Consider the following 25,405-nt stretch of genomic DNA (forward strand, 5'->3'; position numbering starts at 1 on the left):
CTGATGCTTTGATAACGCGCTAACTGGGACATTTTCATTCTAATTAGGGCTTCAATTGCTAATTCCATATTGCTGCTATAATTATCACTGGGAGATACACGGACACTGGCGGCACGTTTGCGCTGAAATATCGGGTGGAATGGGAGGTGAGTGTGCGTGCGTGAGTTCGTACGTATGTGTGTGGGGGGGTGGGGGGGGTGCAGAGTTTGCCCTGGTGTACTTTAATGCTCAGTGGACAGTGGTTTTCAAACTGTGGCCTGTATGCTATTAGGGGTCCGTAAAGTGGGCTGCAGCGGTCATGAAATACTTCAACTTATTTGAGTGTTTTCTCATTGAAAAGTCTAACAGCGGGGCCGTGTATTAGGCTTCTGGTGTTATTTGCGCATATATCTAAAACCCCAGCCTGTCATTAACCAGTCAGAGTTATGACTGCTGCTTTTCTACTCTCACCGTCTGCAAGTGTCAGTCTTTCAGCTTTGTTCACTTCCCTCTAGGCTTTTTTACTCTCTTTACTTTATGTTCTTAGAGTTGTAAGTGACTAAAGTGTGCCTCATTTTAATGAGTGAAGAATCGAATGACTAGAGTGTATCTTCCATCCTGATGTAACTTTTAAAACCCTGTCTCTTTTCTTCGGTTTTGCTCTCTATCTGTAATCCCTTTGGCCACTGTGCCAACCTCGCCATACACACCAGACGCCCATAATAACCTTATGGGCAATAATTGGAAGTGAAGAATTTTTTTTTTTTTTTTTTTTTTTTTTTTCCCCTTCGCGACTCCTTTAGACGCATGCGCAGTGGAGACCGTACTGGTCAGTCTGAGAAGCAGCTGTTCAGGGCTGGTGAAATTCCAACATGGCAGTGGCTGTGGTCAGTGTTTCCTGCGTTAACTTGGGATGGTTTCAGCTCGCACGCAACCCGGCTTAACCTCGGCACCCCATTCATCAGCAGAACCCTTCCTCTGGATCGATGCGACCCTAACCCCACACGTGAAAGGTCGACCTGTCGCTAAAAAAACAGGTAAGAAAGGATAGTCCAGGGAACCGCTGCGTCTGCAATTAGACTGAGTGGTCAGAGCAGACAGCGCGTCTGTACAGAGGCGTTATACAAGCTCCAAGCCGTCTGTGCACGGCTTTTATTCCACAATAATGCATGTGCACTTTCTGATTTGACAAGTTTCTCGAATTGCAAACGATGGGCTACCTGTGCGTGAATTGCTCTGTACGTTTTTTAATGTGATTTTCAAGAAGCGCACCTGCGCCACGGTTAAATCGCAGAGGCACGGACACGTAGGCTGCAATATAGGTTCCCCTGTTTCTATGTACCGACTGTGCGCCACTCACTAAACACGGAAAATACACAACTTGCATGTCCACGGAGGCTTTTTTTTCTGCCTGTAACAGACGGCTGTGGCGATACGGTTACAACAAGTTGCCCTGTACACGCGTGGGGAGAGCGGATACGATGTCACCGCACCATGTATTTTTTACAAGCTGGGACATTTTAGGGCGTTATCGGCAGATTTAACTTCATTCGACACTCCAGGCATCATTTCGAAACAAGAGCGCACACCACACCAGTTGATTTTTGCCTGTGTCCCCCTCCCCTCCTCCTCCTCCCCCCTCTCCTCTCCTCTGCCTCCGCCGCTGCCTGCCATCCCGGGGTCCACTTTCTAATGAGATGCATGTAGGTTAGATGCCTCCTATTGAGTTCCTCGCTCGACTTGAAGGGCCCACCTTTCACACGGCTTGAAATCCGAGCAGTGACGGACCCAAAAAAGTGTGCCTATCTGTAATGTAAAGCTTTTTTTCTCTGGTGGGGGGATTCCTCTTGCTTTTTCTCCTTTTTCCCACAAATTAATTAATTCCAATGCTCTCATCTCCTCTTCCTCTCCTTGTTCCAGCACGACATGATCAGCAGCAGCAGCGTCTATGGTAGGTTGTTTTTCATCAACTTACACACTTTTTGCTTTTTATTGATGTCATCAGGTATAAGGAAGCACAGATGAGTTTCAGTAGCTGGTTAGGGAGACGGGGAATTGTCGGCAAGCCGCACACAGAGTGTATCTATTTGTAAAACAAGGAAACATTTTATTGAAATTGACAAACTGTCACACAATCATATTGAAATTAAATTGTGCATGAAATTATTTCATACACACACACACAAACACACATTTCTAGAATGAAACCCAACATGTTTATTGTCATATTTTACTTTCATATTTTCCTTAAATCTGAAAACACACCATACATTGCTTTTACTACAGTTGTGCGTCTGTGATGGACATGACCAGAAACACAACCTGTTAATATCTGGAGTGTTTAGAATATACCTGAATTAAATTACACACTACTTCACTGACACACTGAGTTGAAATATTTTTACATATCAAAATGTAAAAATGTTCTGAAATATTGCACTATTATGGAACTATTTTAATTATCAAGCCTGGAGATTAATAATACTGATATGATTCATAAGTAATTATTTCTGTGATTTAGCACACACACCCACATCTATGCACACACACACACACCCTCTGTTCTTCTGTAACGTACACACAGATATGACACTGTAGGGTTTTCTGTTGAGGTAAATTGACTAATCTTTTAATGAAGCAAGTGTTGTGAATGTAATTGTGTGTAAATGTGAAGTGGTTTGTTTGTTGTGAAGCAAGTCTCACACTGACTGAGGCCTCAATCATTGCATAATGAAAATACATTTGTGTACGATCAGGATTTTCTTCACGACACTGCAAAATTACTTCACTTGTTATTATGAAAAGTGCAGTGCAATAACCATCCCAGTGTAGTGGTTTGCTGCAGAATTATATCCTATTGAATGCATGTAAGAGATTAAAAAAAAAAAGTATTAATCCAAATTTCAGTTGTGGTTCATATTTTAAGAAATTAATTTGAGCAGTTAAGAATGATTCGTAGTGTCATTACAGATAATGTGCATTGAAATTTTCAAGTCAGCCTTTTCACATTCATGCAGAACAATGGTGGATTGTTGAAATTACAAATAGCTATCCCACCCTGTTGCAAGTGAGAACCGCAGTCAGATAGTTTTCTAATGTAGAATCACGCGTTTTGAGCCACAATGTGCATTCTGTGTACACGCAGTGGGACTTTCACGATTTCACATTCTTGGTTTTTGTAGCAGTTATTAGTGAGGACTCAACCTTTCACCTCTGATCTCTTTCTCTTTCTCTCTCTTGTTCACGCACAAACACTTCATGTACTGTTTCCGGCTCATGCACATCTGTGTGTGTGTGTGTGTGTGGGGGGGGGGGGGGGGGGTCAGTTGCACACATGCAGCATGTGCATTTTGCACCATATAGATATGTACTTGCCGTTGTGTTTATATGTAAAAGTGTGTGCATGTTTGAACACTGAGCATAATTATAAATACATTAGAATGTAAAATAATGTTTATGTTTCTAAATATTAAAATATTTGTATGTTTTCTAGTAAAAGTATAGATAATCTGGCTGCATGTAGTAAAATAATTCACAATTGAAAGTTAAATTTTCCCATTTTCCACATTATAATTGACTCTAATTGACTTTTTATTCAGCTTGTGATTGGTTAATGATTTAATGAGAAATACTGGAGGACAGTTGAGAAAGTCCCATGCAGCTGTCATCGCTTTTTGTGATTTCATATATTCAGGATTGAGAGGATGCTTGAGTTTTGAAATGCAAGTTTGTGTGTGTGTGTGTGTGTGTGTGTGTGTGTGTGTGTGTGTGTGCATGTATGAGACGGGGGAACACAGGCGTAACAATGCCTGTGTAGGTTTTGTGTGTAATGTAAATAATGTAGATACTCAGCGGTTTGTTTATTTCTCTAAGTCTATTTGTTTGCTACAGTACTCGGCTTAAGATCCGTCCTCTGCATCCGCTGTCTGTGCGTGTTGCAGTGACAGTAGCAATAATCCCCCTCATTATACACATAACGTATCGCCTCACATCTCTGGCAGCCCCCCGATACAGCTAATAGGGACAGAGAGAAGAGAGATAATAGGAATAGAAGAAAAACTGCTTTACAAACAGGGACCCCTTTACTCTGCCTCTCTTCTGCTTTATTTATCTAAATACGGACTTTCCCTCAGATGCACAAATGAATAGAGAGAGCCGGTGTGCTGCGAGGGTGGCTTAGCTACTCCCAGTGGGACCATATAAATAAATTATCCTGACACTTTCTATCAGTCTGTAATGTTTACCATTAAAAGCTGCTTTACCATCCTGAAGCCACTGGCGTGCGATCTAGCCCGCCCCGTGGGACTTCTGCCAAGACGCAGATGTAAGGCGATGTGGGGAAATATTGTGCTTTTTAGACACAGAGAGAGAGACATTTGTTAGTCTCCGCCACATCCATATCAGTGGATTTCTCCTGTCTGCGTGTCCTGACAAAGGGCCTCTTCAAACGAGATCCAGGCAGGGTTGTCATCTTTTAGCAAATATGTTAAGTGTTATCTTTTGTGCTCTGGGCTCACGGAGCGGAGCTGGACCCCATGGGAGCCCGACGCATGCAAATAGAACAAATCCCTCTCGGACCTGTCTGTCTGTTTCACTCTATCCATTTCTCTTTCTCTGTCTCTGTCCTCTCATCTTTCTCTCCCCTTTTCTTTTTCCACATTTGCTCGACAGTGCGTCAGCCTGTCTTGTCTCCTCGCTCTCTCATCTATTTCACTCTTTGTCCACTTATTTCCCCTCCTCTCTCCTTCTCTCTCTGTTTCCTTCTCCCCCTCCTTCTTCTCCCTCCATCCCAGAAGACAGTGCTGGGGCTGTGTGTCAGCTAACTGTAGCAGGGCTTGTGTAGTCTTTGTGTGTTTCCCTGCATGCTCGCTGACAGCCCCTCCTCGCTGATCTAAGTTCCTCTCCCAGAGACGGCAGGCAGCTGTCGTAGCGCCGCTGCCCGAGACGCGTTTCACCGTAGATGAGTGGACGCCAATTCCTTAAAATCCTTGACACCCTGATCCACTCAATCCCCCCCTTCACTTTCACTCCCCTCCCTTTCTCCCCTCTTTCAGAATCAGTTGAAGCTCACTGGCAGGATTTTTTTTTTTTTTTTTTTTCCTCAAATGGGGGTTTGGGGATTTTGTGTTGTTTTTTTTTGTTTTTTTTTGGCAGGGGGGCAGTGTGGCTCTGACTGACAGTTGCCTGTTGATGGATTTTTTTTCCCCCCTTCTCTTCCCTTTCCGTAGCACACTAGCTACGCTGGCCTTTTTCTCAAACACACACCAGTACACAAGCTGTGCTCTCTCGCACACAATTTATATTAATTCTCATCTGCCCTCATGTCATTCTCCCAGTGCTGACTGGTTATTATCCAGTCAAAATCTGATGGGTGCACTTAAGGCGAAGGGTATCCATACAAAACTGACTCAGGGCTGCAGTAATACTTAAAGAAGGCACTGAGATGCTCAATACCCATGATACATCCCTATTAAATGATCAGTAGTGTGATTAGATTTTTGCATCATTTTCTGTGATTAGGAGTCAGTTTTTAGGACATAGCCTTATTCTTTGCAAGTAAAAAAAAAAAAATCTGCCAAAAAAAAAAAAAAGAAAATCATGTAATTCTAAGTAGAAGACTGTATCCAACAGCTTCAGGGTCAGTTAGGGCCAGGTTACAGATGGAGACCTTGAGAGACTCAAAAACCAAAACATCTCCAAATCAGTGCCATGAAATTCCCAGATTTTTCCATATTTCCTTCCTCCTTAAGGAGACATTTTACTAAATTCATTTCCATGTTAATTCCAGAATTAAAAGCATTATCTCACTTTCTTTGAACTCCGAATCCCCAAAATGTTTGAAGTTTCTTCTTTTTATGTAATGCGTCATTTTCATAGGTTTAATCAAATCAAAGCTGTAGGTTTTTTTCCCCTCCTACCTTCTTTGCAATCCTCTGCCCCGTTTCTGAATTTTAAACAGACCCCCGTTCACCTCCTTTTGCTCTTCACCAGCAATCTCCACCACCCATGGCATGGATTCTCTGGCAGATATTAAAGCATTCAGCATGTGGAAGCATTAAATATGCTAAGGACTTATTATTTAAAAAAAAAGCTAACTTCCACTTTGGAATATTCCACACCATTAGACCTCAATAAGCGGCACACAGCTTATCCTTTACATTGTGCCTTCAAATGAGAAGGCGCCATTTCTAATTAGGTTATTGCCACGGAAGTCTTAAGTTCAATTGTGCATTGATATGCGGTGAAGCTCGCCACTCATTTGGCCCGACGGTGGAGGAGAGCAGCCACGTTGACAAGAGCCTTTTTTTTTTTTTCGAGGCCCCAAGAAAATGACAGCTAGGAGAGAGGAAGGATCTGACTATAATCTCTCGCCGCTGCTCTTCTCTTTCTGGCTCTGGCTGGATGATCTGATTTTGTTAACAGCGAGCCTTGGCTAGATAGTGGCCGTCTGCTGCCGCTGCCCCTCCACCCCCTTCCCTGTCTCCCTCCGTCTGCAGCTCACTTTAAACGTCTTGATTAGTGAGGCATCTTGCGCAAGAGCCGCATCGTCTCTGGCAAGTAAGTTGGACACTTTGTCTGTGAGACGGCAAAGGTGCGCTTGCACGTTAATGAACAATGGTTCATTGGGTGTGAGGGAGAGTTTGTGTGCGACGGTGTGTATGTGTGTGTGTGTGTGTGTGTGTGTGATTGTGTGTTTGAGCCTGGCAGGCTGCCAAGAGATGGACACAAAGGATGTTGAGTGGCTGGGCGTGTGGCACAGCATCACTGAGCTGCCCGTGGCCTCTGGGAGATGGACACAAACTGGGAGAGGGAGGGAAAACAACAGATTTATCGCTAAACAGCTTCAAATTCAGCAGCCCGTGTTGTCTAACTTGCATCTGTGCTTAACTGAAATGTGTTAAGTGCTGTGTCCTGTGCGCCTTGAATCAGCACAAGCGTTAACCTGTGTGTATGTGTGTGTGTTCATGTATTTGGGCCTGCTGAGGTATTTGTATGTTTGCCTGTGATAATGTACAGCACTGCTTCCTGTATGTGTGTGCGGGCCAAGTTTACCCTCTGGAAGCAGGCGAGAGCATTAGGATGTTGCTTGTACGACTCAGTTGGCAGGATGGACACATGTGGTAGATAGCTAATGATAGCATGCAGCGTATAATGAGATCCTACTCTCCGTCTGTCTCCCCTACCTGGCATCATGCATTAACCATACAAGAGGAAGAGGAGGCACGCATGGTATTGACTTTTGAGTGGGTGTCTGCTTGTCCGTTGTTGGTTTTGTTTAGCACTCGGAGGTCAGTATGGCTGCAAGCGCCGCACATTTATAACAAGTGTTGTTTTGTGTGTGTGTGTGTGTGTGTGTGTGTGTGTGAGCATGTTTCTTTTTTATCATTGCAGCTCATTTTTTGTTCGGGAGGAATTTCTCCTCATCTGCACCTTTTGAGCTCTGTTAAATGGTCGTAAATTGATTTTGGATGTGTTGCGATGTATACACTTAACAAGCCAAATGGGTTCAGTTTGTAGGTTAGTGTGTACTATCCATGTTCAGAAGATTATTCTATTAATGTATTCTACATCCTCATAATCCACAGTATGTTGTGAGAAGGAGAGACATTGGCAGTGGTCCATCTTCTTGCCCAGTAACATATATTTATCCTCTTCACTACACAATCCTCTAGGCTGCTCAAATCCCCCAGGGGGTCCCAATGACATGCTTACTAATGTGTGCTTTGGAAACCGAGTGCTATTGTATCCCCTAAATCTCACAAAGCACTGTATGATTTGCCCATTGTCGTTAAATCGCTTTGCTTGTGCCAAGTACTTGCATCTCACAGAGGCTTAATGCTTTGAGGGTTTCAGGGACAGCTTCGAGTTCCTCTTTTGTTGATTTCGGGGAAAAGTGCCAAGACTGCTGCGCTGAATATTGTTTTGAGTATGGAGGAGGGAGGGGAAAAAGGGCCATTGCCAAGCGACTCCATTGAGCCTCGTGAATGGGCCATTCATATTTAGGAGAATCACCCAGATGCCATATTGTTGGCTCAACAACGCTAAATATTCTCCAACAAGGATGGGATTGTAACAGGTTTTTGAATTGTGCAAGTGTAGAAAAGGACGTTGGGAAATTAGGGGGGAAAGTGTACAGCCTTCAGCCACTCTCCTTGTGTGGTGAAAGGGTGAACATTGAAGCCAAGACGAAAAGAGACATGTGACATGATAATGTTTCCATTCTGCTGGAAATGTTTATTTGTATTTATAGACATGTTAGAACCGATGCATTTTTTAGGCAGAGTGCTCTCGAGCAGAATATAATGCATTTTTATGATGGTAGAGGAGTGTATTATTGATTTTTTTTTAGTTTTAGTTAATTTTATATATATTTTAAGTTTGGGAACATGATATGTCTTTCCATAAAGTTTTAAAACATATTTCATATTTAAGCCACAGTAGCAAACCTATCCATAATTTGAATATCATGTACACATTTAAATGAAAAACAGCCAAAGTAGCATCCAATTTAAGCCTTATGCAGTAGCTCAGTAAAAAGTTGGAATACTAACTTAAGCAGTTTCTTTTGAGTGCTTTGGCTTCATTTTCTTTATTTGCATGTGTTTTTTTTTTTTTTGGGAAGCAGGGCGTGGTGCTTTGTATAGCGGCCACAGGATTGCAGGTACTTGTGAGACTCAACATAGACACAGGCAGGACGTGGATGCTGAGGCCCACAAAGTCTCTTTCAGTTCACATCGAGCTCTAAGCAACCTTGAAACTGCCGTTGTAAGCAGCCAAACCTTTATTCCTATGTAGTCGAAGGTTCTAAGACAGGACTTAGCGAAATGTCATTGTGGTCTTTTATGTCATGCATGCACTGAGTATTAATCACGGCTGGATCTGCGCCTGAGAGGCTGATCAAATTTATTGTTTGGCTGCACGGGACAGTAATGGGTGTTTAATTACTCAATAAAAGCCCTTTTATAGATTCCCAGGCCTCCTGTGTGTTGAGCAAATGGTATTGATCTGTCTCCGGGCTGCAACATGATAGCCTGTGAAGGAGAATTAGAGCCGTTAGCCTGCTAGCGTTTTCTCATTCATTAGCTGCATTAGCCAGAGGGTGGTTAAGACGTAGCATCATTGTTAATACCATGGTCTCAGAGGTTTTTGTGTCTGCCGTGTGTTGTAAAGCACCGCACACCTCATTTACACAAATATGGATTAGATGAGCAATGAATAACACTGACCACTGTGGAACACTGTTTCAATAAAGGTCTCCAGGAGAGTCAAGTATTTTCCTGAGCACCGTTCGCCGTCAGCCGACTAACCACAGTGTAATCCACAGGACTAAATTTGACGAAGCCTTTAGCTGTGTGAGCTGTATTAGCTGGACTACCATCTAGGCTGCTTGTTTAATCCCACTACTTCCCCACCTCCTAATCTGTAATCTGACGGCTCCTCCTCCTCCTCTTCCTCCTCAAAGGCCTAATTCCAGAGCTCCTGTCCTCCTGCTCAGCCCCCTTACACACAGCAGCCTGCAGAATGCTGAATGATGCTCAAAATGAACTCGTCTTTGTCCTGAGAGTTTTGTGTAAATGCATGCAACCGTGTGTGCAGCCCGTGTGATGTCCACTGTATCGCCCGGCCTTCCCTTTTTATTTCCCTTCTAACTGCAACTGCCTTGCATCTATTGTTCTTTTATGTTCACAGCATATTGCTGCCTCTGTGAACCAGCACCACTTCTCTTGATGCACAGCAAAACCACCGCGATATCTCCCTTGATGTATCTATATCAAATGAATGTGGCCTATTACGGACGTTGTGGAGTCAGTTGGGTGGCTTTGTGGACGAAAAAGGGCCTGCAAGGGACCATGAAAGAGACATTGTCCAATATGGGCCATACAGTTCCTTTGTAGATAAATGGATTTTCATGCTTATCAACTCGGACACTGACATGTGTGAAAACTGTGGAGAATGTGGAATTATTCTCAATCCTCTGCCGTACACACGGACAACTGTAGTTTCAAGCGTGTGTGGTCTTTTATTGTCCAACAGTAAGGGTTTTTTATGGGTGGAACATCCAGTTTGGAAAAATATGCAATGTTAATGCCGCAAATGTGCTTGTGCACGGAACCATCTTTATCCATCTGTGCAAATATGCCCCATTATGACTCACTTAACATCCCAATTCAGCTTTTTAACTTAAGGTTTGTTCTAAATTCATATTATTAGTTGAGAACAAGGTAATACTAGCTTTTCAGCATGATTTGTTGTTTTTAGGGGGTCACAGAGACCTTGGCAATGTGGCTAAAATAATTTGATATTACTGCAAATGTCATGCATATTTAGATAAAATTGTTAGTGTTGCAATATAAAGCAGTAGAAAACACATATAACAGCAATTAAGTAATTTTTGTCTGCTTTTAATTGGAGTTTACACTGCATTATATTCACTGTCACAGCAGATCCTCGCAAAAACTATAATAATTTCATCATATTTAACCCACAGAAAAATAATCACACAATATTTCGGTCTATAATTCCCTAAAGCACCATCTAATCAATTAAGAAAGTGTAATGAAAAGCATTAAGTTTTCACCTGAGAGCAACAGTTTCCAACCCACACAGACATAAACCGGCTCTCTGTTTCACATTGTAATCCCAGGCACACGTGTTCATGTATGCAAGCATGCCCACAAACACAAACACACAATAAACCCTGTTCACATTCCACTGCCTGTGGGGCACGAACGAGAAGCGATGTCTACTCGATGCGGAGCCAGTGATCTAGGTAATCTGCCTGTGCTGTGGGACAGGTCTATTGGTCCACAAATCAATTGGCTTCATGTCCGTGCCATTAGGCTAACATGGCGCTGCTGAGGCGCTGAGAGCGGTAAACAGACTGTTTAATTCCCCTGGACCTCGGCCAGGTGGACACTCCTCCTCCTCCTCCTCCTCCTGCTTCTTCCTGATCCTTCTGTTTTATTTTTTCCCTCCCCTTATTTGTCTTCTCCCGTCCTCTTCCATTCCCTTGTCCTCTCCACTTCAGTCAATGTGGTTATTCTCAGTGGACGAGTGCTTACAGGAATATTGCTTGGAGGGACTGTGTGTGTGTGTGTGTCTGTGTGTGTGTGTGTGTGTGTGACCGCGTGCATGCATGCGTATGCGCGTGGGTGTGTGTGTGTAAAGAGGAGAGATTTTGGCCAATGAACCCTTGTTGTGCTCTGTCCTCCAGTACTGTGTCTATACTGAGTAAGTGATCCCTTGGGATGCAGAACACACATCCAGCATCCCTCCCTATCTCTCTCTATCTATTTCTCACTCTTTCTCTCTGTATGTGTTTGTCTCCGTCTTTGTTTCTCTCAGTGTATATGTTTCTCATTGCGTCTGTCTCTCCCCCGTCTTCCTCTTTATACATTTCCCCTTCCCCTCCTCCCCACCCCAGTTTCTCTCTTTCTCCAGGCTGAGGCAGCAAACAAGTACTGTAATATGAGCGGGCTGCATCAAAAACAAACACACACACACTCATGATTAGAAAAATGCAGATTTTTGTCCCGGCTGCAAGAAGTTTACCACTTCCTCTTTTGCAAAGCTACACCAAATAAAACAACACCTCCGCCGAGCTTTTGCTTTCCCTATATGGGTGCAACTAATGACTTAGCTTGTATAACGTCAGCAATTCAATTTATCCATTTCACCGCTGTGCTGCGCGTCCTGTATTGTGGGAGTCTTTGTGCTACAGTATGATAATTGAGCCAGCGTGTCTTGACAGATAAGTGTTGTTGGCAGTATCACTGTTGTGTGTCTCATTTCCTGCGTGCTTTTGTGGATTGACTGATAAGATAAGAGGCCTGTAGCTGCGTCTGAACGCCGCGGCTAACAACCTGATGAACGGCAGCATTAAGACGCCGGTCCAGGATTAAGGTGGTGGAAGCGGTGTTGGTTTGGGTTAATCTGGATGCAGCAAGTTGTACAGAATTACACCAGAATTGTTAATATAAAATACTAATTCAAGTTTCAGATGGCTTTTCCAATGTGCTGGACAGTCTGCCATTGGAAAAAGTAAGGCTGCAGATTTGCCCGCAGTGCATTTTACTGTTGCTAGGAGGCATTAAAATGCTTGGACACATCTGATCAGTTGTTAGTGCAAGTTGTTGACAAGGGCTCAAGCATCTGCAACATTGTGTTACTGTTTACTTTATAGAACTGCCTATAGACTCAATGTCAGAGCAAACAGGCAGGTAAAACTGTGCAGTTGATGCTAAAGGTGATGTACATAGAGGGAATTCCTCCTCTTCTAAGCAAATAAAAAAGAAAACATCTGCACATTATTTCATTTGTTACAGACATAATATGTACTTGCAGATAGTACAGGTCTATTTCTTCTTATTTTATCACAATCCATAGGTGAGTGCCGGCTAAAAACGTCTGAATCCGTGCTTACAGCAGTCATTCGGTTTATAGTGGTTGTTCTCACACAGCAGTCATAAAAGTGGTATTGGCACATGGTTTATTTTTACAGAAAATGACTGTATGAAACACCGCAGCTTTCAAAAATGAAAATATCTTGGCCTGAATTTCAGGCTGTTCTGTTTGCTGGCCCTTCGTTCCTCGGTCCTGACTCATCTCCCTCTTGGGACCGCAGTGGTGGAATGACATTCCCTTTCCAGCAGAGTCAGTCCTTATCTCATGTGACAACTCTGAATTGCATGTTTGCCTTTTGCCGGTTCTTCATCTGCTTTTTTCTGAGCAAACCTCTGTGTTATGCTCTGTAGCAGTAGCTGATGCTCATCTCCTTCACTGTCACGCCTCTGTGGAGCATTTTCTTTGGACCAATCACAGCAGTTTTTATCTTGCACCATGTGACTCAAACTAAAGTTCATACATTGCATACATCAGAGCATATCATTAACCTCATGACATAATTGCCATATTGTCCAAATAGCCATACACTATATGGACAAAAGTATTGGGACCCATTAAATTCAGGTGTTTCTTTACTAACAGGGGTCTGGGATACAACATAATAATGACAAATGTCATAACATAGTTTTATATTTTGATAAATATCATATTGCTTATCAATATTGATGTTTAGGCTATATTTCAAATCAATCAAAATGCCTCACATATTGTTTTTAATTAATTTCTCTCAATATTGATTTTTTATTTATTACTTATTTTGTGGCAACACCAAGTGACAAGGAAACATATGTACAAATAGAAAAGCACTCGGAGAGTGCAGACCTCCACCAAGGCAGGTCAGCCCCCCCCCCCCCCCCCCCCCCCCATCATTTGTTCCTTGTACCAGTATCAACATTTCCTGAAAATGTCATCCATCTATAACTTTTTGAGTTATCTTGCTAACAGATAAACCCCAATGAAAACATAACCTCCACCATTCCTTGGCGGAGGTAATAATATACAATATTTACATTAAGTCATCATAATGTGGGGGGAGGGAAGGGGAAATTTCTAAAATATATTTCTTGCTCTGACTGTAAATAATAATTTTCTACCACAACTAACTCTGTGTTTCTTAACATTTCACTTTGGAAAAAAAATCTCCCCATTAAAGTTAAAAAGGAAACATATGTGTTTATAAAATATATGAACAAAATATTGTATTGTAGCCATGATGTGTCATGGCTACATCTGTAAGATGTCGTGTTCATGCTGATTTGAAATATAGCCTAAACATCAATATTGATAAGCAATATGATATTTATCAAAATATAAAACTATGTTATGACAGTTCTCATTTTTTTGTAGCCCAGACCCCTATTAGAAAAGAAACACCTGAATTCAATGTGTCCCAATACTTTTGTCCACGTAGTGTATGACTTAGGCAATAGGGATGTAACGGTGCACTTGATGTAATGAACCGTTTCGGTTCAGGGACTTCGTTACAATATGGAGCCGTACCGAACGAATACATGCAGCCTATGTGGAGAATGCACACTCGCCTTAAGTTTCCTCACAAACCTTGAAGCGGAACGCACGCAGTATGAGCAGGGTGGCCGCAAGCAGAACCCATGTGCAGGGTTTCCCCTATATACAATCTGCAACGGCACCGCTGCTGAATTCTGAGTGTCACTCCAAAAAACCCCAAACACTTTATTCTGAGGCTGGGGCACCGATAAACTGCTGGGGGGGGTTAAACACAACAACAGAGAATGTAACGGAGGCACAGAAGCCAGGTCGGACGGTCGAAACGTGTTAAGTTTCCCTTTTGGTTTTCGATACTTACGGAGTGCATCCCCTGTATACCCACACACACACACACACACACACACACACACACATAAATGTATCGAACCGAAGACCCCTGTACCGAAAACGTACCGAACCGAAATGTTTCTGTACCGTTACACCCCTATTAGGCAATTATGCTATGAGGCTAACAATATGGAAAATGACAGCAAACCACGTCAGAGGAAAATGTCCAGATTTGTAATAGCAGAACATCATTTGTCTTTCAGAGATGTTTTTGTGTTTGTTTTAGTCCAGATGACAAACAAGAACAGATCCTGTGTTTGCCTCAGGGTTGGAGCTGCACCCCACAGTAATATAGCTGTAATTATTTATTTAGTAAGAGTGAAAACAAGACTTTCTAACTGCTGCTGCTCTGAGAAATATTGCACTGAAAATATGTGAAAGTACATTAAGTTGCAAACACACACATCCACACTGTTATCAAGGTCCTGTCCTTTTCTCACTTTAGATCAGGCAGAACTGGAGGGGAAATGCAGAGCAGTGAACAGAGAGGTATTAAATATCTCATTTTCTGTTTGGTTCACAGCTTTAGTGGTTTGAGAAAAGACGCTCCCGGACGCTTTCCTAGAAGATGCAATTGTTACTATTGATACTGTCTCTAATAAACGCAGTAGCACTTGCGGTCTGTGCTGTGAACTAAACAATATGCAAAATTATTGTCTGTGTGGGTGCAAGGTAAGGGATATTTGTGTATGCAGAGTTTTGGCGGTAGTTGCACCTCATAATGATTCATTTTAGTATTTGTCAACAGTTAAACTGAACAGTCAATCAGTGTTAAAGTAAAAAGTCCAGCTTTTTTTTTTTAAGTTGCACACTTTAGTTCTTTATAACAATAAACTGAATATATGCGGGCTGTGCACCAAATGAGACATTTATTTTTGAGATTTGGGCTTAATTTTTCACTGTTTTCTAATATGTGATAGAAAACATCGTTGATTGATTAATCAAGAAAAGAGTTGTCACATAATGAAAAGTGAAAATATGTTGCTGTCCTATTTGCTTGTAGGTGCAGGGTCTTAAGTCAAGGTAATCCTGAAAACGGCCCTCCAACCATAAGCCTTTAGAAGCGACTGTTATGTCCACATCTTCACGTTCAACATTTTCTTTTTTTTTTTTTTTTTGCATCTTTGCTGTTGTGAAGTTTGCTGTTGCTATTACAGCTAATGTCAGTGGTCATCAAAGACTTGTCATAGCAACTGAGACAAGAAGAAGTTATTTAAAAGCTGCTCCATCTAATTTTTCAGCCTCAGGCACACTGATTTACACCCCTGATGTTAGATACTTTAAGACTGTAAGAAAAAGTCACTGGAATAAGCCCAAGACCTTTTCATTTATTTACTTTAGTGGAGTGTTTTCTTTTGATAGTTGATACTGTTTTTTTCTCTTGGATGAGAACATACAGTACTTGACCCTCAAGATACACAAATATGTATTTTTGTACTTGTAAAGATTTTTATTTTTTTTTTTAAGAAGGATGGAGGGTGTTTAGATTTCCCATCAGCCCATCAACAAGTCCTACAGGTACGTGGTGAGACCTGGAGCAGGACTAGTTATGTTTAAGAGCTCTTTATCCAGACAGGTGTATAGATATATGTATTTAATATAAGTGAAATGCTGTGTTTTTATGACCCTCTCAGTAAAACCCGTATCATCTCCCAGCAGTTGTTGTCACTTTCAGTCTGTGAAATTCACCATCAGCCGATAAACTGAGGAGTCTGTTTTCAGAGTACATGCCATACTACCATGTTCATCGTGTGTGAATGTGATTACAGCTATTGATCGATAGACAATGACATGATGCTGGTGGATATCACCTGAGGAGAGACAGTATGTGTGACTCTGTGGGTGACGGAGGGAAAATGGATTGCAGGAGCGTGTATCCATATGTTAATGTGTGTTTGTCCATGTGCCTACGTCCACACATGTATGTACTAACTGTATGCTTCCCTGTGTGTGTGTGTGCGTATGTGTGTGTTTGTGTATTTGTGCACATGTTAAACCCAGATCCAGTGTGGTAATGTGAGATCAGACGTAGCCTGTTAGCCAGAGCCTTACATCTGCTGTCAGCTACTCGCTCTAACACTGTTAAGGACATTATTGATTGCTCATTATTACCCCGTTCCCTGAAAGATGAGCGTCCCCTATGATCACATTAAATCTCTCCTCTGTCCAATTCTCCTGAGATGCCTTCTGCTCATCGGTGCCCATCAAATTTCTCCTCTGAGATCTGATATCAAGCAGCCTGACGTTTTTCATTGCCTCTGGTTCTCTTTGCATCTTGTTTGATTTACTCCAAATAACAGTTTTTTTTTTCTTGGTTTTTTTTTTGAACAGACGCAGTTTTGCTAATTGATGTCTTTAGTCTGTGTAATGGAAATGAGCTAACACGGATGAGCAGCATTTGAAATTATGATTTGTTTTCTTTTTATTAGCGCAAAGACACGCTTCAGGTTTTCATGTTAACTTTGTGATCTGTGTTTATTGATTTGATAGCAAACAAGAGGCGCTGACAAGAGCATCTTAATATGTACTTTATTTCAAGGCGTGCGGCTGTTGTAGCTCTCTTACATTTTTTTTAACACACCAGCTCATGGTTCTGAAACAGGCCTGTCTTTAAACCAGCTTGTCAAATGTACAGTCTCATTCAATCCTACAAATTCTCCTCACTGCTTTCAAATTTAAATGACTCCCCGAGCCACCCCTCTAAAGTTGCGCGCCCTTTGTCATGCTTCACGTTGTCATTTTCGCTGACGATAAACAGTTGTTGAAGGTGTCACGCGTCCGCCGGCTGCTGTAAAGTTTGGGACGCCTGAAATCCAGCCCTCAGTGAGAGGCCATCTCATCGGCCTCCGCCGTCCCCATGAATAATGCAGAGCTATCGACTGTGTCAGTTCAGCGCGAGGAGACGCAGCGGCAGCCAGCTTGATATTCAACTGCTGAAGCTGACTGGATGCCCTCACTTTGAGACAAACTGCTGGCAGACTGCTCTGACTTGAACAGACAGGACCTGAATGTGCTCATATGAGATGAGAGCCGTTGTGTCGGTGGAGGTAGTTTGTCTTCAGGATGCGCTGTCCCAAGGAAGCCTGCAGTTCTGTTTGAGTGGGTAGACAGGCAGGTATGAGTGGAGAAAGAGAAGAAGTGTGCGTTCATAAATCTGTATACATGAGTCCACAAATATTTGTGCTTTGTAGCTCTGCAAATCCTTGGTTTAGCCGTGTGTATATATGTACTTTACGTGCGTAGGATGTGTGCACACTCCCTAAATGTATGTGTGTGTGTGTGTGTGTTTGCGTCCTCCAGCCGGCAGCATGCAGAGAGCTCTAGTGAGAATCTCGCGCCCCCTCGACATGACCAGTTCAGTCTCAATGCCACCAATCGATGAGCGTATTGATCCACTGTTTGACTGTTTAGACAACCTGTGTGAATTCCAGCATAATGCAAGCCACAGTGGATTTAAGGAAAAGATGCACACGCGTGCAGGCCTCCCCACCTCATGTGGATCTTCCTGCTGAAACGTGCGTTCTCCGCTGTCATACCTGAGTCTCTCATCCTTCTATTGGCCTGATGAGTTTAAATGGAAACCACGCAGCCGCAGGACAACCTTGACAGTCTGATGAGGCGTCGCAATGACTCAGTGTGGGCCAACAGCTACTGGTAGAGTTTGAAACCAACGCCATGACCTTAAGCGACATGTCCTCCCATTCCCCCTCACCTATCCTGTCAGTCACTGCTGCATCCTGTATACTCTGCTGTCGCACAAAGCCAAAGGTTTGACACCAAGATAAATGACTCCAAACTTTAATACCAGCTCAAAAAATGTAATCTAAGAAGTGAAGTAGGCAGGAATATTATTTACACCCAGTGATTTTTTTTTTTAGGTACGTAAAAATCTAAACGGTAACCATGACCTTTGACCTCCCTCCCCTTCCTGTGAGGCACGTTTGACAGTAAAGCTGTATATCTAAAACTTTGTTCCCGAGGGTCCTTAAAAAGTGTCAAAAGAGATTTGCAGTTAAAAAATGTTTGTAAAATGTCTGGAATTGTAGGAAGAGAGGCCTTAAGTTTGATCAGGGGCAGATTGAGTATATATATGTATGTTTTTTTCAGCCGGTGTGTTATACTTCAGAATAACAGAAGTGTTTTCACTTTGCATTTTTGTGCACATTTAGTGCATTATAAGATGCTTTTGAATCAGTTCTAACATGGTGAGTATTTAAGTCATGTGACTGATTCTCCAGCGTCTTCCTGGATAGTCCTAGAAAATGTGAAACATTGAAATTCACAAGTAAATTTTGTGGAAACACAACTAATGACCATTTTATAGGATGATTTGTTCATTCGTTAAATTAGGGTCTTTACTCTGTAGCTCAGTCGTGTTTGTCCAGATTCTAACATAAAATAATTTGAAGACACAAAAGCAACAAAGAACAAACACATGCTGTGAGCAAGAAATAACCAAATTCAGCAAGATACAGTTTGGAATATAAGTGCCACTAAAATCATCTAATTATTTGTAATTTGTCAATCTGTTTTTGGTGTTATTTTTGTACTTTTTGAAGTGTATTGTGAAGGATTTGGGGGATCTAATAGCAAAAATGGACAGTGGTATTCCTAAGTGTGTTTTTAGTGGCACATAATATTTTTTTGTCTGTTGAGCTGTTTTTATCTAGATGGAGTGGGTTGACTTCACAGTCCTCCTCCTCTTCTTCTGTCTTTCAAAGGTGGATTACATCTACTACATTTGAGTGTAATACTATTAGCCTCATAGCATAATTGCCAAAGTCATATTCTTGGCCAAACTGTGATATACGTAATTTTACTCTCCTTACACTGCTGCTTTATTTTATGGCAATGATTACTGTCATAAAACTATGGCACAAAATATCAGTTTGTCTATTGCCAGAGAGCCAATCAAATGTTAGCTTTGTACTAAAGCCTCTTATGGATTCTGTTACATGAACTCATTCGCCTCTTGTTGCCACAGTACTGTGGTGATATATGGTGTATACTTCAATGTATTCTTTTTGTGCATTTTGCTACCACAGTACTGTGGCAATTGATGAAAGAAATGACAAGTTAGTAATAATATTTAGTATAGAATAGGAATTATTGTTGTAAATACTCTATATGTTGTTTTATGCTGTTCTTTGCTCTGTGCAGTCAGTGAGGCTGGAGAAGGTGGGCAGAGCTACATGTTAGATGCGGCAGTGTGCTGCGTGACAGTGTATTGTGTACTGTGGACCGAATTCTGCACTCTGAACATTTTCCCAGTGGCTGATTTATATGAATGACGGGTTTACCTACCAGTGCCCTTCGTTGGAAAAAAAAAAAAAAAAGATACTTCGACCGGAAATTGACCCCAAGTCTTCCACGTTGCAGTCCGATTTGTTATCAAGTGAGATAATTCTCTGCTGTTAAGTCTGAGCTATTTGCTATAGGGATGTAAACAATTAATTAACTAACGATTAATTTTCAAAAAGAATTTGCTCAATTAAATTATTAATTGTTGGTTAATTGCCCTTGTCCACCTGTCCGAAGACTGCCGGTTTGTCCGTGCTGTGATGCCGCGGCTATGGCAGGCCAACTCTATCACTGTTTGCCACTCCCACAACACGTCTGGTCATTTAAACACCATAAAAAACGGCATCCAAACTGCCAAACGCTATAAAATGTGGCATTTTTTCCCCACAAAAATGCCATTTTTTACACCGTCATGTACTGTTATAAGAGCAACGCAAAAAGCGCCATCTTAAGGATCTTTAAAACGCTGAATTTTACGGCGCTCTGTGTCACTTTTGACAGTGTAAAAAGCAGCGTTTTCTTGTTTTATAATCATCTCCACCCCCTGGCTTTCACAGCCACTAAAGTTGAACTCTCATCAGCCAATAAGTAAAGAGAACAGACAGACCACACCAATTCACCGCTGATCTCCTTTGCTGCTGACTGCATCTATGTCTTACCTGCTCTAATGAAAAACCTGTGTATGCGCTCAGCTGCTGTTTCATTCATATTTTCACACAGACTCACCACTGATACCACTGGGACAGCCTCAAACATTTAATGTACAAAAGATTAACGTAGTTTAATGCCCAAATACAGCTGTCAATCATCGAGAGACAGACAGACAGACAATTTCTTTAATAAATTTGGTGATGATTGATCACCAGATTTGTTCAAGAAATTGTCTGTCTGTTTGTCTCTGTCTGTCTCTCTCTTGATGATAGACAGCTGTATTTGGACATGAAGCTACATTAAGTTTTTTCTCTATAATGTGTGCCTGTGGGGAGGAACAATTTTAAAGCAAATATCCACAAAAGTGGGGGTTTTATTTTGATTTCAGGAGAGGTGAAAGTGAGCATGACTACAGATGTCCACATGAAATCTAGTGATGATTAATCACAGTTTTTGGACATTAAACTATGTTAATCTTTTGTACATTAAATGTTTGAGACTGTCCCGCAGAGGTGTCAGTCACCCTTTCATATGGTGAGTCTGTGTCAAAATATGAATGAAAATAGCAGCCACAGGCTTTTCCTTAGAGTAAGTAAGAAATAGATGCAATGAGCAGCACAGGAGATCAGCAGTGAATTGGTGTGGTCTGTTCTCTTTACCTATTGGCTGATGAGAGTTCAACGTAAGTGGCTGTGAACGCCAGGGGGTGAAAATGATTATAAAACAAGAAAACACCGCTTTTTACGCCGTCAAAAGTGACACAGAGCACTGTAAAATACAGTGTTTTAAAGAGCCGTAAGACGGCGCTTTTTGCTCCGCTCTTAAAACAGTACATGACGGCGTGAAACACTGCATTTTTGTGGGAATTTATGCTGTATTTCATGGCGTTTTGGTGGTTTGGACACTGTTTTTTTATGGCGTTTAAATGACCAGACGTGTTGTGGGAGTGGTGAACAGTGATAGAGCTGGCTTGCCATATCCCATATTGCCGTACTGCGTGCGTGCGGCCGAGTACCCCCCAACCCCACCGATGAAACGCATGTGCTTGCACCCACCCACCCACCAGCGAAACGCACCCCCCACATCAACAGATGAATTCCACAGGAAACACTAACTGTATCCAATGGATCAATAAATCAGTCATTAAGGAATATAGCATGTTTTTTTCATGAAGCATATAAACAATATTTAGCTTTTATTCTCATAGACAGTATTAAAAAAGAATTTCAGGTTCTCAGGAAAATCGCCGCTTATCAATTAATCGTTAATCGATCGATAAGGTCAACCAACTAATGATTAATGGATTAATCAATAATTTTCATCCCTAATTTGCTAAATTACCAGTCTAGATATGACATAACGAGGGCGCTGATTGGCTCTGTGGGAATAGACAAGCCAATGTTTTGTGACACAGTACTGTGTCAGTAGCCATTTCATTATTTTATATCACTGGCTCTGACCTGAAAAAAATACGACTTAGACAATTATACTATGAGGCTGATGATATAATATTCATTTAACCAATATGTGTCCTTTTAGTGGCCACCATATGGGAGGATGAGGTGAGGGGTGGACATCACCGCTCTTTAGGCAGAAACATAGTCCTTAGTATCTTTGTCTTTTTGGGACATAGAAGGTGTGCATTAGCAGATCTTACTGGAATATTTATGAAACTTGAAGGATTGGACACTTCAAACATTCACAGCAAAGTTTCCTGTGTGTTTGCAGGCTGGGGGTAAAGGTTATCCCAGCCAGGGCCTCCACAGTAATCCACACACATGCTTCCAAGTGTGTATGCACACATACACTCCCATGTGCGCTACTTATGGTGGGTGTTAATCTCCACCAACTGCTGCTGAACTCTAATCTCATTCGCTTGCCAAATGTTTCACACACACTGCAAAAAATCCATCTGAAGTGGCCATTTAACATAGGTAAGCCTTTGTTAGTTTATTTATTTGGCCTGGTGTCCACATCAGTGTAAATTCTGCTAATATTGATGGGGAGATTCGTTTTATTTCAAGATTTTGGGAGTTGAAAATGAATGCGAAGTATGAATTTGCATTGCTAATAAGTGCAAATTCAACCACTTGGCAGATTGGGGAACTTGTTTTGAAGAAAAAAGGTTTCAAGAATATCATTCTGAACCTGTAAGGTTTCCATCTTGTTAAGATTGACAGTTTTGGCGCTGTAGTTAGTATTTGGCACAGAGTTGGCTTTCTGTTGTTAGAAGTAGTGAAGTACGGAGCTGTGGTCCAGTCCACTGTCTGACTGAGTGCAACTCCACACCCCCACCGTTCCTCCAAACACCCACACACACATAAACACACACACGCTGACACACACATGCACACACACAGTCCAGTGCAGACAGACATAAACACGTCCACAGATGGTGACACTCCGGCAGTCACTCCTGGGCTGCCTGTCTATGTGCCAATGATGATAAGGCACACACACAAACAGACATATGCACACACACTCACACACCAACACACAGCCTGGCGGCAACAAACACAGTGATGCATCATTGAGCATCGGCTGGTTTTTCTCTAACTGCTGAGGGAAATCAGTGTGGTGTTAAGTAACCATTCATGTGGAGCCGAGACCATACACAAACAAACATCGCACCTACACTTCTAAAAATACATTTGCCGTGGCAGAGTAATATAATATGATTGAATAATATGAAAGTTCTTTCACTGATACAACATCCATCCAGGTTCTATCTGCTATTATTAAGCTATTCTACAAGTGGGATCATTGATATGTTAATACACCCCTGTATCACTATTTAATTCCCATGACAAATATCTGTTGTGTGCTTTAAAACTCTTACTTGGATTGTGATATATTCATTTGGTGATGCATTGTTAATGTTTCCTCTCTGGATCGGAGTATGCTGTGTAGGTAATCGCCCACTCTAGGCTGCGGCGCCGCTGTTTGTGATGTGGATGTTCCTGAGGATTGTATTTGAATAATGAGGGAGGCTGGAGCATTCTCTTGTGCAGAGTGTCTCGGCGCTGCAGCAGTAAATGACCTCTGAATAGTTGTTTTGGATTAGCCATCAAAGTCTTCTCTCGAAGTGGCCAATAGATAGGTGCTTCCAGAAATGAGTCACTTGAAAATGATCATCGCCGCCGTTGCCGTATAAGATAATGGATAACCATTACACTCCATTTTCCCCAGCTCCTCACCCACACAACGCCTGCTCTTGAAATATGATGCATCCACTGTGCTTAGTGAGCACTTAATGTCCAAAAGCACCGTGTTTGTTGAGATTTACAACTGCGCCCGCAGGAGGGGGGGAGAAGAAAGAGTGCGTCGTTGGCGTATAATGTTGTTCACTCAATAATTATCTCATTTTATTTACGAAGACAGACAGCTTTAGACGAGGTTAGAGGCTTCCTCTCTATTATCTCCACCTGCCACCCCTCTCCTGCTCCCCCCGCCTGGCCCTAAATGACGTCCTTCATGTCGAGGACTTTCCAAAGTTTCTATCGAGGAAGAGGGTGTGTGTGCCCTCAATTCTGCTTATATGGGAAGAGCTTTTGGGAAAAAAAAAAAAAAACAACAAAATTACACCATGGCTCTGTTGCATTGGTAGCGGGATCGATGTCATTTCTAAAAGGATTAGGCCTCCTCTCAGAAATCTATTTTAATTACTGAACACACAGGTAAACAAAGTGGTGGTGGTTCACAGGTATGGATCCAGGCGTCAGAGTAGTATTGATAGTATGTGGCCCCATGTTAACCTCAGGGGCGCTCTTAAAGATCCTGTTGACTGCACCCTGGGTAGAAGCACATCAAGAGCAGCCCGAGTGCGGCTCACAGGGAATGCTGATGCAGATCCATGACTATTTCAGCTGTCATCTGACAAAGACTGCAGACATGGACAGGACACCTTTATCTGACAGAGCTGGAGGACGATGCACAGTCTCACCACTTATTTATTTTGTTACTAGAAACTGTTGCTCTGGCAAATCTATCTGCTGATGACAGCGAGTTCTTATTCATGTTTTATAGATCAATCATGAGAGTAATTCAGTCTTTTATCCATTTAAGATGCAATAAGTGCAGTTTGATTAGGCGTAATTAGATTAGAGTTTATAGGCAAATTATTTTATCAAGTTAAAAGCCATAGCTGTTGTGAATTATGAATTAACTTACTAATGAATCACCCACAACTTCTACGTCTTATTAGGATTTACATGCTTTTTGCTGTTATTATCAAGGCATCCTTTGGGCGGCCACGGCTCAGGAGGTAGAGTGGGTCATCCAGTAACCAAAGGGTTGGCAGTTCGAATGTCCTAGTCATGTGTAATTGTGTTCTTGGGCAAGACATTTCACCCACTTTGCCTCCAGTGTCACTCACTGGTGTCTGAATGCATATGAATGTTTGGTGGTGGTTGGAGGGGCCGTTTGGCACAAATGGCAGCCACACTTCTGTCAGCCTGCCCCAGGGCAGCTGTGGCTACAGTTGTAGTTTACCACCATCAGTGTGTATGTGAGAGCGAATGAATAATGGATCAATAATGTTAAGTGCTTTGGGTGCCTTGAAAAGTGCTATAGAATTCTAACCTATCATCATCATCATCATCATCATCATCATCATTATCATTATCATTATCATTATTATTATTATTATCATTATTATTACGTACTTAATCTCTAACAAATGCTTTACAGATTTGTTATGATTAATTAAGATGAAGGATTGTGGGTAATTAACTTCTTTAAGTTAAATCATTACATCAAATCTGTATTTACCGGTATAGATGCAGTTTTGGTCGAAAGTATTTTTAAAACACAGTTATTTCACACTGATTGTAACCAAACTACAGGAAATTAATTAACTGAGGGGGAAGTGTAGTTTGGTGACCAAAAGCTGTTAACATAAGGTAGTAGTGCATTAAGTTTGTAGAATGCAATACGACATAATAGTAAAATCTCATACAAAAAAACCTCACATTCCAGCAAAAGATGCCACTAGATTGAGTTCATTGTAAAGAAATCAAATGGAAAAAGTGGTTCATTTCTAGAAAAAACAGTGAAAAATCTTTATTTTATGGTCCAAAATTTGTTGTAAAAAAAACCAGAAAAGTAACTGAATTATGTATGTAATAATGACTGTAGCTGATGTGGTTAAACTGTGGTTAAAACGGATATTGTTATTAGTTGGATCCCTGGTAGCCTTTTCCCATGAGGTTCAACC

General features: G+C 41.8%; 1 protein-coding gene across 1 annotated transcript in view; it reads left to right on the forward strand.

Moving 5' to 3' along the window:
• The first annotated feature begins 905 nt into the window (after positions 1-905).
• LOC115435889 (fidgetin-like) overlaps positions 906-25,405 on the forward strand; it is a 38,017-nt gene continuing 13,517 nt past the window's right edge. Inside the window, 2 exon segments of the mRNA XM_030158503.1 lie at positions 906-1,016; positions 1,900-1,930. Of these exon segments, the coding sequence (XP_030014363.1) occupies positions 1,906-1,930 (25 nt within the window). The 5' untranslated portion in view covers positions 906-1,016; positions 1,900-1,905.

This window comes from Sphaeramia orbicularis, chromosome 2, assembly GCF_902148855.1.
Source record: "Sphaeramia orbicularis chromosome 2, fSphaOr1.1, whole genome shotgun sequence".
NCBI classification, from domain to species: Eukaryota; Metazoa; Chordata; class Actinopteri; order Kurtiformes; family Apogonidae; genus Sphaeramia; species Sphaeramia orbicularis.